This window comes from Triticum aestivum, chromosome 5D (genome assembly GCF_018294505.1).
Source record: "Triticum aestivum cultivar Chinese Spring chromosome 5D, IWGSC CS RefSeq v2.1, whole genome shotgun sequence".
NCBI classification, from domain to species: Eukaryota; Viridiplantae; Streptophyta; class Magnoliopsida; order Poales; family Poaceae; genus Triticum; species Triticum aestivum.
In genome coordinates, this window is record NC_057808.1 from 393,836,650 (window position 1) to 393,852,291 (window position 15,642).

A 15,642-nucleotide genomic window follows, 5' to 3' on the forward strand; every position below is an offset into this window, starting at 1 on the left:
AGAACTTAGTCGAATGCTCGCTCTTTAACGTCGAAAATTCAAACCGCTCCGCAACTCAAATGGAGCGAGACTTTTCCAGCTCTCACAAGTGAAAAGGTGAACCCCTCCCGTGCCTTCTTGTCCACGCCTCGGGGCTGGAGCCACTGCCCCGTCCTCCTCTACAAGTACCCCTCCCATACCAAACCCCTCACGTCACCAGTCACCACCCTCTCTCTCTCCCTCCCTCCCCACCCCTCCCACCCTCCCACGCGCACACACAACACACGCCCACCACCAGGGCGGCAAAATGGTGAGTTCTCCCGCGTCCCCGCCCCCGCCCCCATCTCGTGGTTGCGCCGCCGCGCGCGCTTCGTGTCGTGCTAACCGGCGCCCCGTCGCTCTTCTCCGGTGGATGCAGGTGATGATGGCTCAGAAGACGAAGGAGGCGGAGATCACGGAGCAGGACTCGCTGCTTCTAGTAAGCCCACCCACCCACCTCCCCCCTCCCCTCGCCTCCCACCCCCGTCTCCGGTTCGGTTCCGCGCGATTCGAGTTGGTCCCGTCGGTGGTTTCGTGCCGGTCGGTCCAGATTTCCTCCTGCGGTTCCTGAGAAGCGCTTGCCCTAGGATTTGGTCGCTCGGTTGGCCGCGGCGCGTGCGTTGCGCGGGTTCGATTCGGGGCCGATTCGTGCTGCGGGGCGTCGGAATCGTTTCGCTCTGGTCGGGTTTTTCGGGGGTGGATTTTGGTGCTGCTTGGCGGGATTTTCACCAATTTCGTGCGCGGGTTTGGGGCTTTGGGCGTGCAAGGGAGGTTAGCCATGGGGTTTTGTGGGGGTTTCTGCTCCAATTTTGCTGATGGAGCGGCGGCTAGAAGCGTCAGTAGATCCCGTATCGGCTATCGCTCAAATGGATTCTGTTCCTAGTTTCCTCCGCGAACTCTCGGGTGCGTTCGGTCTGCTCAAACGGGCCGTCTCGCTGTTACCCCGCTGATTTGATGGGTTTTCCTTCATCCTGCTTGCTTGCTCGGTTTCATTTGCGGATTTGAAGCGTGGAAATCTGCTTTTCGGGAGGCTTGCCTCGTCGTTTTCCTCGATTTCGCGGGAGATTAGCGCAGAAACCCTCCTGGTTTGCGCTGCGATTCTGAACCAGCAGTGTTCTGAACATTTGGGGGAGCTGTTGAACTAATTTGGTTTGGTCGCTTTGGGTTTTCCCGTCTCGATTTGGTTTGGTCGTCGAAGTATGCTTGTGGTAATATCGCTTGCGTATGTAGTTAGCATTAATTCCGCTGGAAATGTGGATTCACACGTTCGACGTCGATCATATTGGTTGGTTTACTAGTTTCCTCCATGATCCTATAGTTTTCTCTGGCAATTTCCTAAGCACATCGATTCTGGTGCGTTCTGGTAGAAGCGTCTAGGGATTTTCAGTGCTCGAACTCTTCCTGTACGTGTGGAATTAGTTTGGTCTCGTTTCCTATTTAATTGCTGAAGTTGTGGTAGCAGCCTATGTTCGATTCGTAACTTCAAGTCCCTGCTATCAAAATGCTTTGTCTATGTAGAACAGTGGAAGGGGGAGCACAGAGATACATTATTTACTGGCTTGCACATTTCCAAATTATCATGGAACAGCAGCACGAACTTCTGTCATCTTAGTTCGAATTGGGCTTTACTAGTTCCTGTTGTTCTAGGAGTAAGATTTTCTGCTGTTCAGATGCTTCCAGTGGAGTACTAAGCGGCTCTATGATTGGGGTTTTACTGTTTGATTCAAACGTGACGTACTTTTGGCCAGTTTGAATCAGAAAATCTTCTCTGTAGTTTATAAGTATGTTTTTTCTTGTGCTATGCTGTGAGTTTTTCAATGTATGTTCTGCATTTAGGAATTATCTGAGATTAGTATACTTCTCTTGCAATGTTTGGGAAGCAACTCTCAAACTGTAGTCTCCTCATTTGATATTACTGCTTTTAGTAGTTGGGAGGGTTGGCAAATACATTGCAGGATTATTGGTTGGTCATCAGGTTTTGATAGCTTTCACTTTGAAAAGCTGGGTGGTTCATTTCCTATATGACATGATATGTCTTGTTTACATTTCTCTTGTACATGTGTGCCCTAAATTGCAATGTTTTGATCTCTGTCCACTTAACAGATTTGATTATTAGTACCAATATATGTACCTGTATTTGCATGGGCTATCTGTTCTTGGTGTTTAATCGAAGAAATGTATTACACGATCATTATTGTATATGTATGTGTTTGAACAAAACATTATTGAAAATGTGTTTTGTCATGAATTATGTGCTTCACTCTGAGCTTGTTTATCAGTACTCCAATTTCATATGATGTTCATAGGTTTCTATTGCTGAAGCACTGGGCTATTTCAATAAGTATCTATATGATCTGGTGAAAATCATAGCAAAGTGCGTAGTTTTAAGTTATTCATACAGCTATTTGGATAACATTGGTGTTTTGTTGACCAAACAGACAAGGAATTTGCTCCGGATTGCTATATACAACATCAGCTACATCAGAGGCCTATTCCCTGAGAAGTACTTCAATGATAAGTCTGTTCCAGCACTAGGTCAGGATCGGTGACCAGCATATATATATGTAATATCTACATTCTGCATGACATTTATTTGCTCAAAGTCTCAAACAACCTTATATTTGTTGCAGAGATGAAGATTAAGAAGCTGATGCCCATGGATGCTGAATCCAGGAGGTTGATTGATTGGATGGAGAAAGGTAAATATATGTCTTAGATAACTTGAGCTCATTCAATTAGTTTACTGTTTTATGATTATATGTTTTAGATGTGCTTTTCTTATGTGCTTATCTGATTAACTTACCGATTCTAGGTGTTTATGATGCCTTACAAAAGAAATATCTCAAGACCCTTCTCTTCTGTATATGTGAGAAGGAGGAAGGCCCAATGATTGAAGAGTATGCCTGTGAGTATCACCGGATGGAGTTTGCTAACGTGTAGCGTATTAAGTTGGACTGACATCGATGATGGATCATATGCCCTACATTTGCTTATCATGTGTCATAATTATCATGCAGTCTCATTTAGCTACCCCAACACAAACGGGGAAGAAGTTGCAATGAACATGAGTCGCACAGGGAGCAAAAAGAATAGTGCCACATTCAAGTCAAATGCAGCAGAAGTCACTCCTGATCAGATGAGGTGCTATCTTGCATACCCCTTTTTGGATGCTAGGATTTGTTTTTGTTGTTAGTCTTTTGTGCTCCTAAGAGTTAATTTGTGAAGGGTGTTTTTATGTGTACTGTAGTCGTCATAGTAAAGTAATACTGCATGCAGACTGGTATAATTTCAAAGATATGGCCTCATAAAGTGAAGGCATAGGAGTTCAGTGTTCTATTTTTCTCTATTAGTGTGTGAAAACTTAAGTTATGGAGGAGTTATTCACCTCTTGACAATTAGTACTAGTTCAATTTGTAAGTTGCTGTTAGTTTTCCTGCTTGACTTGCAAAATTCTAGTACTGAAGGTATGAGGTAGTTGAGGTTTCAGTGTGGTTTTGTCATATACATCCTGCAGATCAGTTTGTGAATTACTATTCACTGGGTTCATATGTGCATGTCATTGTCAGCTATAACCAGTGGTAAAATGGTAATATTCTGACGTGGCAACGGTTTCCTTTTAGGAGCTCTGCTTGTAAGATGATCAGAACGCTGGTTTCACTTATGAGGACCTTGGATCAAATGCCAGAGGAGGTAATTTTGGCATTCTGTATTTTGGTTACATTGGATTGTGCTGTTCTGATTCTGTCGCTTGTTTGTGTTCAGCGAACCATTCTGATGAAGCTGCTATACTATGATGATGCCACAGTGAGTGCCTTTGTTTCTAGTTATCGAAACCTTCAGCTGCCATCGTAGATAACCTGATTCTATTGTTCTGTAGAAATAAGGATTTAGCTTTTCTTCTTCTATATAACTTTGTTGGTGGAAGCTTACAGACTTTATTATGTTGCCAGCCTGAGGATTACGAGCCTCCCTTCTTTAAGGGTTGTGCTGAGAATGAGGCTGTAAATATATGGAACAAGAACCCCTTGAAGATGGAAGTGGGGAATGTCAATAGCAAGCATCTTGTGTTAGCTTTGAAGGTAGTGGAAATTACAGCATCTGTCCAGAATTCTGTCAGGGTCTTTTTGATCAATTTCTCATGTTTGCTTTGTTTATGCAGGTTAAGAGTGTCCTTGATCCGTGTGATGCTAATGATGCTAACAGTGATGATGACAAGATGAGCTTGGGTCGTGAGTCAGACCAAGATGATGACTTATCGGACACCGAGGTAAAGGCCAAAGAAATCAGATAACTGATAGTTTGAGTAACATTATCTTTAGTTTGCTCTTTTTTGGTTATGGACATGTTGTACCTCCTTTTTGCATGAAAATGTTCGTACAGTATTTCGTTTTTTTTTTTGTAATCTAAAGTATTCCCTGACATTACATAATCCCTTATTCTATTAGGTTCGCCCATCTGAAGTGGATCGTTACGTCGTTGCTCCTAATGGTAACATTTATTCCATGATGCTCTCATTTATTTAATATTTGGTGCTAATATACTTGCTACAACAGATGGAAATTGCAAAGGTCAAAGTGGTACAAACTCAGAAGGTCAGTTATTGGTTCAAGAGAGCTTTATTTGCTCTCACATATATATGTAATTTTTACATGCAGTCGTGGTCTATGTCCGTTTGTTTGCTCTTCTCTAATTTCATATATTCACAGATGAAACTCAAGATGCTGCTCATGAGGAAGAGCTAACAGCTCAAGTAAGAGCATGGATATGCTCAAGAGACATGGGTACTGTTAGTGCTTCAGATGTCCTTTCCAACTACCCTGACATATCATTGGTAAATCTTGCTGTCATCTTCCCTTTTATGACAAGTATTGATATTTTGGTTGATTATTGTTCTACTTTAGTCACTAGACTTGTGAGCAAGTGACAGATTTCTTTAAAGTGTTAGTACACCAGTGTATTTAAACAGACCATGCCTTGATACACTTTACAAGTTTTCCGACCTGCTACTAACAACTGCTTGTTGAATGTTTTGCAGGAAATGGTGGAAGGTAATGCAGAAACAGTTCTGTGTGCTCGTCAGATTAATCTTGTAAAACAGAGGCATTCTTTCTTCATTCTTATTCAAGTCGTGAATTACTAAACTAATGACTCACTTTTCAGATATTTTGGAGAGGCTACTTAAAGATGGTTTACTTTCCAGGGCAGGCAAGGATGGTTATGCTGTTAACAAGGTCAACCTAACTAACAGTATTGTGTCCCACATGATATATTGTTCTTCACTAACATGATTATTCCCCGATTACAGGTTACTGATCCCAAAACACCCTACATAAAGAAAGAGAGAGAGGTTGCCATGCACAATGTTTCACCTACTGAAGGAACCAAAAACAACGATGCAGATCTGATGTACATGAAGGTACCGTCCTTAAACCCTTGATGGTTATGCTGTTAACAGGGTCAATGCATGGGAATTTCTCCTAACATAATATTGTCGTTGCAGGCATTATACCACGCACTTCCAATGGATTATGTGACTATAGCTAAGCTTCAGGGCAAGCTTGATGGCGAAGCCAACCAGAGCACAGTCCGAAAGTTGATGGACAAAATGGTGCAAGATGGATACATTAAGAATTCAGGCAACAGAAGATTAGGTAACTACTTGAATATTTCTGTATGAAGTCAACCTTTTTGAAAATCTTCATGAAATCTAAGATGCCTTCTTCGACTGTAGCCTCTATTCTTCTGGACGGTTCACATGTTATTTGTTCTTTTAGTGAAAGTTGTCCAGCAAGTGGAGAAGAATAAACCAGCCATTAATATCATTTTTGATTTCCTAAAAAGATTTGCTGCTGAATGGTCAGTTTTTGCATGTTGATCAATTGCATTTCTGAAAAAAGTGTTGCATAGCACCCCTGAAGGAAGACCATTTTCTTCATGAAAAATGTTGTTTACCTGTAATACTTGCATGCTGGTCTTTCTGGATAAAATGCATCAGCTGGAAAGCTTCATAAGTTGTTATGTTAGCTGCAAACTAATCATTGTTAGGATAAACAATCCTGTCATTTTACTGTTCCATTATACTGTAATATAATACAGACGTCATGTCAGTACACATTATCCATGTGATGCGGTTTACTGCATTTGTTCTCTTCACAAAATACATGTCAACCTGTGTCTCACAGGAAAAGCTGTCATTCATTCTGAAGTCACCAACAGAAAGCTCCTTGAGATAAAAAAGATACTGGAAGTTGATATCACTGATGAAATGGTATGACCATCAATCCGAAGCTTCGTGCACTACTTCTGTAGTAAGTCTGCAACTCATTTGTGCATTCCTGATCCATCTCAATCTCTGTTATATCATGCAGGCAGTTGATACCAATGCAAGGCCTGCTGAGTTTGACCGCAGAGATCATCAGATGGCTGGTGAGTGGCAACAGTGATCCACATCCATGTTCAGGCTCTTACCTCTTTGTCACATTGGGTTTGGCAGCAGTTGCTAAACCGTAGCATTTACCTCTTGTTACAGACCAGGAAATGAAAGATGGCTCGACAAACGGCCGCTTCCAGTCAGTTGGATCTGATCTTACCCGCACACGGGACCTACCAGAGCAGCAGCAGAATAACAAGGACCCAAGCAGGACTCCCACAAGCAATCGCGAGGTATGACCGAAGCCTGATTGGACTTCCCCAAGTAGTCAAGAATTTTGCAGTGTTGAGACTGAGCAAAAGCAACCACAACATATGTAGTATAGTTGAAACGTGATAAACTGTGATGCCTTTCTTGCAGTCGGCTACGTCCCTGGAGAGTGGGGTGCTCGGGCAGAGGATCAGGAAGTCTCTGGCTCGCGAAGAGTCGATGTGCACGCCGGACAAGCGGACCAGGAAGACCAGCATGGTAAGGAAAAAGTTCCACCTTCCTTCACTTAACCAAAATGATCAAATCCATAAATATCACGCGTGTGACATGCTCATCACCCTGTCAGTTGCATCAGTTATCAGTTTTGTACTGCATGAAACTATGTAAGCTTAACCACCCGTGAATTTGTCGCAGGTGAAGGAGCCGATCCTCCAGCAGGTCAAGCGCCAGAAGTCCTAGTTCAGTGAGGCGGCACGGAATCGCAAGGAGCCTCGGCGCAACTAATCTCGTAGGCCAGGTGAAGAAGCAGATACCCCCTAGTTCAGTACTTCAGTTCGTTCAGGTGCTTGAAACTTGTGAAGATAGCGACAGAGCACCCCCTCCGGCAGATGTAGATCCTTGTCCCTAGCCCTATCTTTGGTAGCAAAACGTAAACGAGAGAGAGAGACTTGTCCCCCCTGAGACGTGTTGTTGTTCATGATGTTTGTTTCACTGGAGACTTGTACCGCGAGGCCACCTTTTGCCTGAATGATGGAAAAAGTCCATTTTAAACCCTGAATTTGTAGGTGTTCGGCGAAATGAACCTCCAAGTCAAAATCCCGGTCGATTGCACCATGAACTATGCAATCCTGGTCTAAATTAAACCCTGGCTACAGTTAACCGGGATTTTGTCTAGCTGATGGGCCAAGGAGCGGCATGTCGGCAACTCGACGCACAAGCTTGATACATGACTGGGCCGGCCCACCAACCCGCCGTTGTTTCGTTTCCTTTTCCGCGCGACAAAAAAATGTTGAAATTCAACAGCGAGTACCAGGACTCGATCCCACGACCGCGGAGACCAACCAAGAGCCACTAGACACTACACCACGAACAACAACATGAACATCACGGCGCAGAAATATATAAGAATAGACAGCAGCGTTGAGATTGGAAAACATTTTCGAAAACATTTCTTGAATATTGCGAGCAGTTTTAAGATGCCGCACTTTTTTGTATTCCATATTTTTGGAAAAGTGAAGGTGTTTTGTAATTCTGATTTCAAAATGAAACACGAACAAAATTTGCAAACCCCAAATAGATTCCAAAAACGCGAACAATTTTCAAAAAAAAATCTGAAAAACAAACAAATTACGAAAAACATGAACACTTTTTGAGATTGTGAACAGTTTTTAGTATTTTTAGAAAATATATAACAGGAATGTTTTTAATTTAGCGACAAAAAAAGTTAAAACAAAAACTTTTTTTAAAAAGCGAACAAAATTTGTATTGTAAGCATTTTGGACACGCGAACAAAAATGAAAAGGTGGTGGACCATAATTCAAACTCGCGGCAAATATATGATAGCATTTTTGAAAAAATATTAATAAATGAAAATTTTTGTAATATATGTTGAACAAATTCGGAATAAATATTCAACAATTATGCGATATACACTGAACAAATTTCTAATACAAGATGAACATTTTTTTAAATGAGTGAATTTTTTGGAAATTACTGTCAAGATTTCCTTAATATACGCAATGAACTTTGTATATATAGAAAAAGAAATAAAAAAGATAGTAAAGAAATATTAAAGAAAAATATGCACGAACACTTTTTCAATTTTACAGTTTGTTTTCAAAATCTATGATTTTTTCCCAAATCTGTAGACATTTCTTTTGAAAACCCGTGAACTTCTTTCAAAATTGTTGAACTTTTTCTAAATTCGTGATTTTTTTTCAAAATTTGTAAACTATTTTTATTTTTGAAATTCTAGTTCAGAAGTTTCTTTTTTTCCGATCAAACAGCACCAGCATGGGGTCTCGTGTTCGAGCAGAGTTTTTTTTTTCTGCTTTTTAACGAAAAAAATATGCGGGCCGGCCCAGCAGGGAGTAGCGCCCTTTGCGAATTTTGGTTTTTAATTGAAAAAAACTAAAGCAGGCTGGCCCAGCAGGAGCTGGTGTGCGCCCTCTGCGAAATGTCCGAATCCCGGCCATCCAAACGACCCGAAGGTTCGATTTAGACCGGAATTGCATAGTTCAGGGTGCAATCGACCGGGATTTTGACTTGGGGGTTCATTTCGCCGAACCTCTACAAATTCAGGGTTTAAAATGGACTTTTTCCCCTGAATGATGAAACGTAGCAATGTTATATACAATGATGATCATCGTTGGTTGCTTCACGCAATGATGGATCTGTTTGAACTTTTGTACCGAGCAGCGACGATCGGGGCAAGCTTTTTTCTTGTTGTTGTCTTGGGTGCTGTAGCTGTAGGTACTGTTCTGTGGTCTGTGTACGCCGGCGAGCAATTGCTTGGCGTATGACGAAAGCTTTTCCGGCGGGGACCGTGGGGCGGCGTTTCCTTCCCTCGCCTGGTGCATGGGCAGCGCGGCATTGATGATGGCCGGCACACTGTCACCTGGATCGTGTTGGATTAGTGCGTACACCTGTGCTACTAAAAGCCTGGTGGTGGTAGGCTTGAGTGATGGCCGTGTTGGGTCACTGTAGCAGTTCATTCCTTGTCGGCGTTCCGAGTTATTGACGCGGTGGTGGTCACGTCTCCCGGTGGTCGATCGCTGTACAGCTCCGGCCGATGAAATTTGATCCGGAGTACGTACTGGATCAGCTAATGGCTCTGCGTCTGTTGTCAGGCCTGTCGAGCCGCTCGGCGTGTTTGTCCAACACGACAGAGTTCTTCCAGCGAATCAATCATCGCTAGGCTTTGTCTTGCTTCGCATCGTTAGCTTGATAACGAAGAGATCGATAACGAAATCCAGTAGCGTTGAGCTGTCTAAATCTAAAAAGAACATTCTCTTTCGATGGACTCCACATGCCCACACTCGGTTCTGAGGTCTAGTAAATCTAAAACACAACTTCAATTCGTCCTTTTTTCTTTAAATTTTACTAAAACTAACACAAATTCGAAGTGCCGCTGGAGCAGCTCCCCAAATCTTTATTTTTTTGAGACAAACTCCCCCAAATCTGCCAAAGCCCAAACGCGCGCGCGAACGCGTGGGCCGCCGCCGCGACAGGCCAGGAGCCCCGCCCCGCGATGCCGCCGAAGCCGCACGCCGCCGGCGGTGGCGCCTACGAGTACTGCGAGCTGTGCCGCCGCAACCACGACCAGGGCCGGCGCCACCGCTACTTCCCCGCCCACCGCGCCGCCCTCGCCGCCGCGCTCTCCGGCTTCCGCGCCAAGCTCGCCGACCTCCGCCGCGCGCTCCTCCGCCCCTCCACGCCTGGCCCCCGCTCCCGCCTCTGGTGCCCCTTCTGCTCCGCCGACCTCGTCGACCTCGACAGCCGCTTCGCCTGGTAGCCTCCGCCTACTTCTCCTAGCCGTCCCTGCACACCTAGGGTTTTGATTCAGATGTGCTGTTTCTAGTTACAGTAGGTTCGAACTTAGGATGGTCCAGTAGAACATGAGATCGAGCACTGGTAGCACATCGGGATCAGGGGTTGTTGGAAGCATAATAGAGTTTTTAGAGATACTGTAGAGATCCGGACTTTGTGTGAATGATATAAGCCCTGTTTTACTCTGTTTCCAGCAGCAATGCGATTTACCACCTCGCGAGCGAGGAGCACCTGAAGGGCGTCAAGGATTTCCTGCGGAAGCATGGGGGCGGGATGGATCAGGTCGATTTGTTTAGGATCTCAGAGGATGAGCTTGCAAAGGTGCACTGCTATCCATTTTGTACCTGTATTTCCTCCTGTTAGAATGGCATGATATACTTATTTTCACAGTTGTAGTTATATCAAATGGTCTGTTTGGAATTTAGTTATGATATTGGCAGTGAACAAGGTTACTATGTGCTCTGGAAATAAGATGATGCTGACATATTTCTGCACTGCTGATCCGTTATGTTTTTTCAATTTCAGTGGGAGAAGGGCTGTGAGTCTTCCGGTACTGAAGCACAGGCATTGGCCGATGGCATGATTGGACCATCTCTGGGGCCGTTGAAAGATATCCAAAATGAATCTACCTCTAAAATTTCGGATAGTTTTGCTGAAACTGACATCCCATCTTTTCATAATACTGCATCTTGTGTTGTTATGCCTTTACAAAGTCCTACCAATGGGGCCTATTACCCCACTAGTACAGCGTGTTACGGATCTTCCACCTCTGGAAGTGTTGCTTATTCTGCTCCATTTGGTACTTCCGGACTGCCTGTCAAACCCTGTGTCACAACACATGGACATCAGGGGATGCCGAGCACAAACATGTTTCATAGTGCTGATGCACAAATGAAAGGTGAGCACTAGTGCTGAAATTATCACTGATCTTTCACTTCTTCTTTGCTCTGGACTTTGCTAATTGTACTATTCTACAGTTTGGTTGGTACGTTGCTGATTTCTCTCCCTTTACAGGTGCTCAATCTACTTCCCTCGGAAATGGACCAAATCCACCGGCTTCTTCTTTTGTATATGTAAGTATGTAATATGTGCACACACCCATGTGCATGTGAAAAGTAGACATTTGTCCTTTTGATAAGATCGCAAGCAGCCTTGTGTATTTTGTTCGTTATTTAGCAGTCATTCTGTAAATAAGGTCCACTAAGAAATTTGAAGTGCTGATGAATGGCAACGACAAATGGGAGTGTATTCCATTTATGCAAAGAGAAGCTACGGTTAGTTAGTGTTGTTTGAGCTAGTATCACAATGTTTAGGTATCTTGAATCTGAATAGTAGAAGGCTAAACGAGGGGAAGTTGTCATACAGACTCAGGAAGTTAAACCATATGGCATATTGACATCTTTAGGAATGTGATTTTTTGGTTGCAGTCATGCTTGTAGATTTTAGTTTGCAGATATATTTCCTTGGACAAGTTCCTGATCTACATCTGGTTAATTATATAAACATGTAATTTATCTTCTTACTATGGTATTGGAGTACACCAGACATGTCAGATGTGCTATTAAATTTATGTCCTGATCCGTCGCCCGCCTCTACTCATGGCCTTCCACTTAAATCTGAGAACGGTTGGGGAACTGAACTAAACCTCAACTGAACCCGCATGATCAATTTGGACAAACCAAACCTAACTAAACCTCTTTAATTTTTATTTAAACCCAAACCGAACTAAACCACGTCCTCACTCCACCTAAACTAAACTGAACCGATGGCTGAAACCATGGTTTTAGCCAATGGGTAAATAACAGTTCCATACCAATGGTGCCTCCTACGTTCATGGCAAATGGCCTGATGCTGCTCCGATCTCTCTGCCTTTGTGAACAGCTTGTAAAGGAGTGGTTGAGCGGGGCAGTGGTCGAGCAGAGCGATGCACCTCGGGCACCGGCGCCGCCCGTTCTTGTCAGTGCGGCGGGTCGTGCATGCGCGCGGCCGGCGTCGCGCCTCCGAGTCACGAGCTGAGCATGATCTTCAGCTGCTCCCACGAGGGTGTCGACGCCGCCGGCGCCGCTGGACGACTCTCCTTTGATGCGGCACTGCGGCTCAGCGTCGCGTGGGCGGGAACGCCGGGACGGGGAGAGGTGGCGGCGGTGGCTACAGGAACAGGGAAAGAGCGAGTTGTCGAGCAGACCTACGAAGTTCGAACCAATCTCAGGAACCGGTTTGGAACCACGGGTTGAGCCTGGTTGGAAATAGAACGGTTCAAGCCCATACCTGACCACACCCACCTATTATTCACACGAAACTGAACCCAACCAAACTGTTAGCAGATACAATCCATTAGCGACCAAACCAAAGAAGCCCACTCGATTAAACTGAACCAATACACCCGGTTATACGAAAACCATCCCCAGGTTTACTTCCACTGTTCCCCGGTGTCTTAAAACATGTCTTTACCTCCCCCAGTAACATAATTGCAATTCTTTCTCATATGTTAGCAGAACTTGCACAATATTAATTTCAAACAAATGTAGCAATTTCTCTTTTCTTATAACAAAAGGGTTTTGTTCTAGTTTATGTTTCTTGTTTCCTAAAAGAATAATTATGAACCAAATTTTTTTTTTACAAATGTTCATATCTAATGATTTGTTGTTTATATAATCACTTTTCTGTGGTGCATGTTGGCATCTCTTTTTTTACAATTCTGCCCTTGCAGGTCCAACAGGGCCACTCTGGAGGGAAATTCAATCAGGGTATTTGACACTGCACCTTCTGTAGTGTATATTTTCATTGCACTAATCTGAATGCGAAAATGCTGCAGCTTGAGCAAAAAAAAGATATATCTAGTTAATTCTTTTTCAGTCCATGCTTGAAATTTTATGTGATATCATTGTGTTATGAAGGCCTGAAAGCAAATGTGCATACTGGTGCTCCTCCTCCATGGTTAGAAGCTAGTGAGCATGATCCAAAGAATGTGTCACTCGCCAGCTATGCTCTTCCATCTTCTCTGAAAGGAAAATCAAGAAAACTTAACCCAAAGCGTGTTGGAGCTGCATGGGCAGAGAGAAGAAGAGCTGAAATGGAAATGGAAAAGCGAGGTGAAGCCGTTCCAGAAACGCCTGATGCTAGTTGGCTCCCTAATTTTGGTGGTGTCTGGCAATCTGGTTCGCGAAAGGAATCGAGGAAAGAGTTTGAGAAAAATCATAAGCTTAAAGAGGAGAACAATCCTGAGTTACTCACTGAGATAAAACCATATATCAGCAAAAGGATGGTAAATGTGTTCTCTCACTTTCTCCTCAGTCTTTTCTACATGTTTACTTTGGTATTCAGGATTTCCGTGTTCAAGCAAGTAATCTCTGACCTTTTTTCTATTCTTCAGTCCATGGTCTTCTTACACCATTAAGATTAGAACATTGATTTCCTTCTGACTTGGCTCAAGTATTGAATAAATGAACTTAATTATCCTAACTGCTTTGTTACTCTTTTGATTTCTCTTGATTCCGGATATAAATTCATCCATGAGACCTTGTGTTGTTTATAGAGGCTTACGAATGCGGTAAAAGTTAAGATGAACTATTCCACCTCTGTGCAGTGGTAAAGCAGTTTAGAGTGTTATGTGGTTGTATGCTACTCCCTCCGTCCCTAAATACTTGTCTTTCTAGGCATTTCAAATGACTATCACATACGGATGTATGTAGACATATTTTAGAGTATAGATTCACTCATTTTACTCCGTATGTAGTCACTTGTTGAAATGCCTAAAAAGACAAGTATTTAGGAACGGAGGGAGTAGAAGGAAACATGGAGTGCATTGAGAGATTAATAGCAGTCCTAAGAAATCTGCTGCAGAGAGTTCTTGTGCTATTTGTATTTTGTACTGTTATAGAATTTGTGCAAGTATGCCCTAGATGATATTTATGCATTTATTTCTCTTTATTCTTTGTATATCTGGGTTATGCTTTCGGACGGCTATCTCTTATGCTTGTCTGTTTACTATTGCAGCGTGTAGGCTCTAATAAAGATGGACAACCGGACAGCACTGTAGAATAGTGAGGAGATGTGCATTGTCCTGCCCGATGCTTTATGGTACGAATCTAACTAAATTCAGTAAATGGTAATTTGGAGCTTTTGACTTGTATATCCAGGAACAAGAAATCATGTTTAATTACTGAACAAGACTCCCCTTGTTCCGTTATCGCTTGATAGTGGAACCAGGTCGAATTCTGGATCGTATGGATATTTTTTTTACTGAACAGCACCAAGTTATGATTGAAAACTAGATTCCGTTAACTCTCCTGTCTTCACATAACACATTATGTACTCTCTAAATTTCTAATAAGAATGTGCTGTGTCAAAAAAAGAAAAGACAAAAATGAATAATGTGTTGTGTCAAAAAAAGAAAAGACAAAAATGAATAAATGCTGTAGTTGTTACTTTCCAGGAACAGAAATCAGAGGTGCTACAAGAACGTCTGCACATGTGCAATTAAATGTGGCATTGGGTGCTCGTAGATGGTCCTGCCATCTTCTTTTCCAAATGCAATGGACCCAACAACTGTTTCTTGCTTTCCGTCCATCGCTATGCGGTTTGGCGTCTGCAGATTGTGGTCACGCTAGGTTTCCTGTAGAAGTTCTGTAAAACGGTCCAGCGGGCAGCTTTTGTATCTGTCCAGGAACGCTCTGGATCGTGTCGGTTGATGGAAAGGCGATCTCTTGGCCGCATGATTGAAGAGATCTTTTTTTTTTGTTGTAGTTTGACAGCGTGCGCAATGCCAATCAACCCAAGTGAAAAAAAAGGCGGGACACTTTCCAAGAAGAGTTACCTGTCTTGTAAAAATCTTTTCAGAATGTTGGTTGGTGCCTTGTTGGTCGTGGGATTTGCTCCTGATCAGAGGACATAGAGGGCCTGGGACATGGATATTTGACGGTCCTAGCTGATAATTAAGGGTGAGTTGCAGGTTTATGTCCCGTCTAGTTTAGCTCTTCGATTAGCTAGCTAGGCAGGCGGTGTGCAACTGTAGCAAACCTAGAGTGTAGTAATCAGCTTGTTTGCCTGGTGACATGTAAAGAATAGGCGGTGCAACTGTAGCAAACCTAGAGTGTAGTAATCAGCTTGTTTGCCTGATGACATGTAAAGAAACCACCTATTTTTTTTATTTTGTTTTACCAACGTTGCTGTTCAATGGCTGACGCTTGGCATCTAGCTTTGGACAGAGTGATTGTTTTTCTTAAGCTGTTTGAAGGCGAAGAATCGCTCGCACCTGCTGTAAGTAGGCCTCTACTAGTTGATGTTATTTTCCTTACGTAACCCAAACGTGAGAGAATCAAGAGTATTTAGAGCACCTGATGCTTATGAGCCATTTGTGTGTTACTACCGCCTTACCGAGTGCATCAGTCGGGTCGCGTGAATTTGCCTTCTAGGCACTGTGATATCGAGCAAGA

The 15,642-nt window shown here is 43.2% G+C and overlaps 1 protein-coding gene across 1 annotated transcript; it reads left to right on the top strand.

Moving 5' to 3' along the window:
- The first annotated feature begins 214 nt into the window (after positions 1-214).
- LOC123122067 (meiosis-specific protein PAIR2) lies at positions 215-14,491 on the top strand. The gene is made up of 29 exons (XM_044542201.1): positions 215-289; positions 398-457; positions 2,457-2,553; positions 2,649-2,717; positions 2,831-2,923; positions 3,036-3,159; positions 3,639-3,708; positions 3,781-3,822; positions 3,969-4,097; positions 4,178-4,285; positions 4,464-4,506; positions 4,572-4,610; positions 4,725-4,849; positions 5,054-5,066; positions 5,179-5,249; positions 5,324-5,434; positions 5,519-5,669; positions 6,201-6,286; positions 6,387-6,444; positions 6,548-6,681; positions 6,809-6,916; positions 7,073-7,096; positions 9,984-10,168; positions 10,402-10,528; positions 10,733-11,105; positions 11,222-11,280; positions 12,918-12,954; positions 13,105-13,472; positions 14,204-14,491. The coding sequence occupies exons 1-29, from the start codon at positions 287-289 to the stop codon at positions 14,249-14,251; spliced, it is 2,955 nt and encodes a 984-aa protein (XP_044398136.1). The 5' UTR covers positions 215-286; the 3' UTR covers positions 14,252-14,491.
- The last annotated feature ends 1,151 nt before the right edge of the window (positions 14,492-15,642 follow it).

What these genes read in the sequence shown, in the direction of transcription:
- LOC123122067 (XM_044542201.1), top strand. An exon ending in AATGATTGAAGAGTATGCCT is followed by an intron (nt 2,924 to 3,035) that starts GTGAGTATCACC and finishes ATTATCATGCAG; the next exon opens with TCTCATTTAGCTACCCCAAC. An exon ending in GTCACTCCTGATCAGATGAG is followed by an intron (nt 3,160 to 3,638) that starts GTGCTATCTTGC and finishes GTTTCCTTTTAG; the next exon opens with GAGCTCTGCTTGTAAGATGA.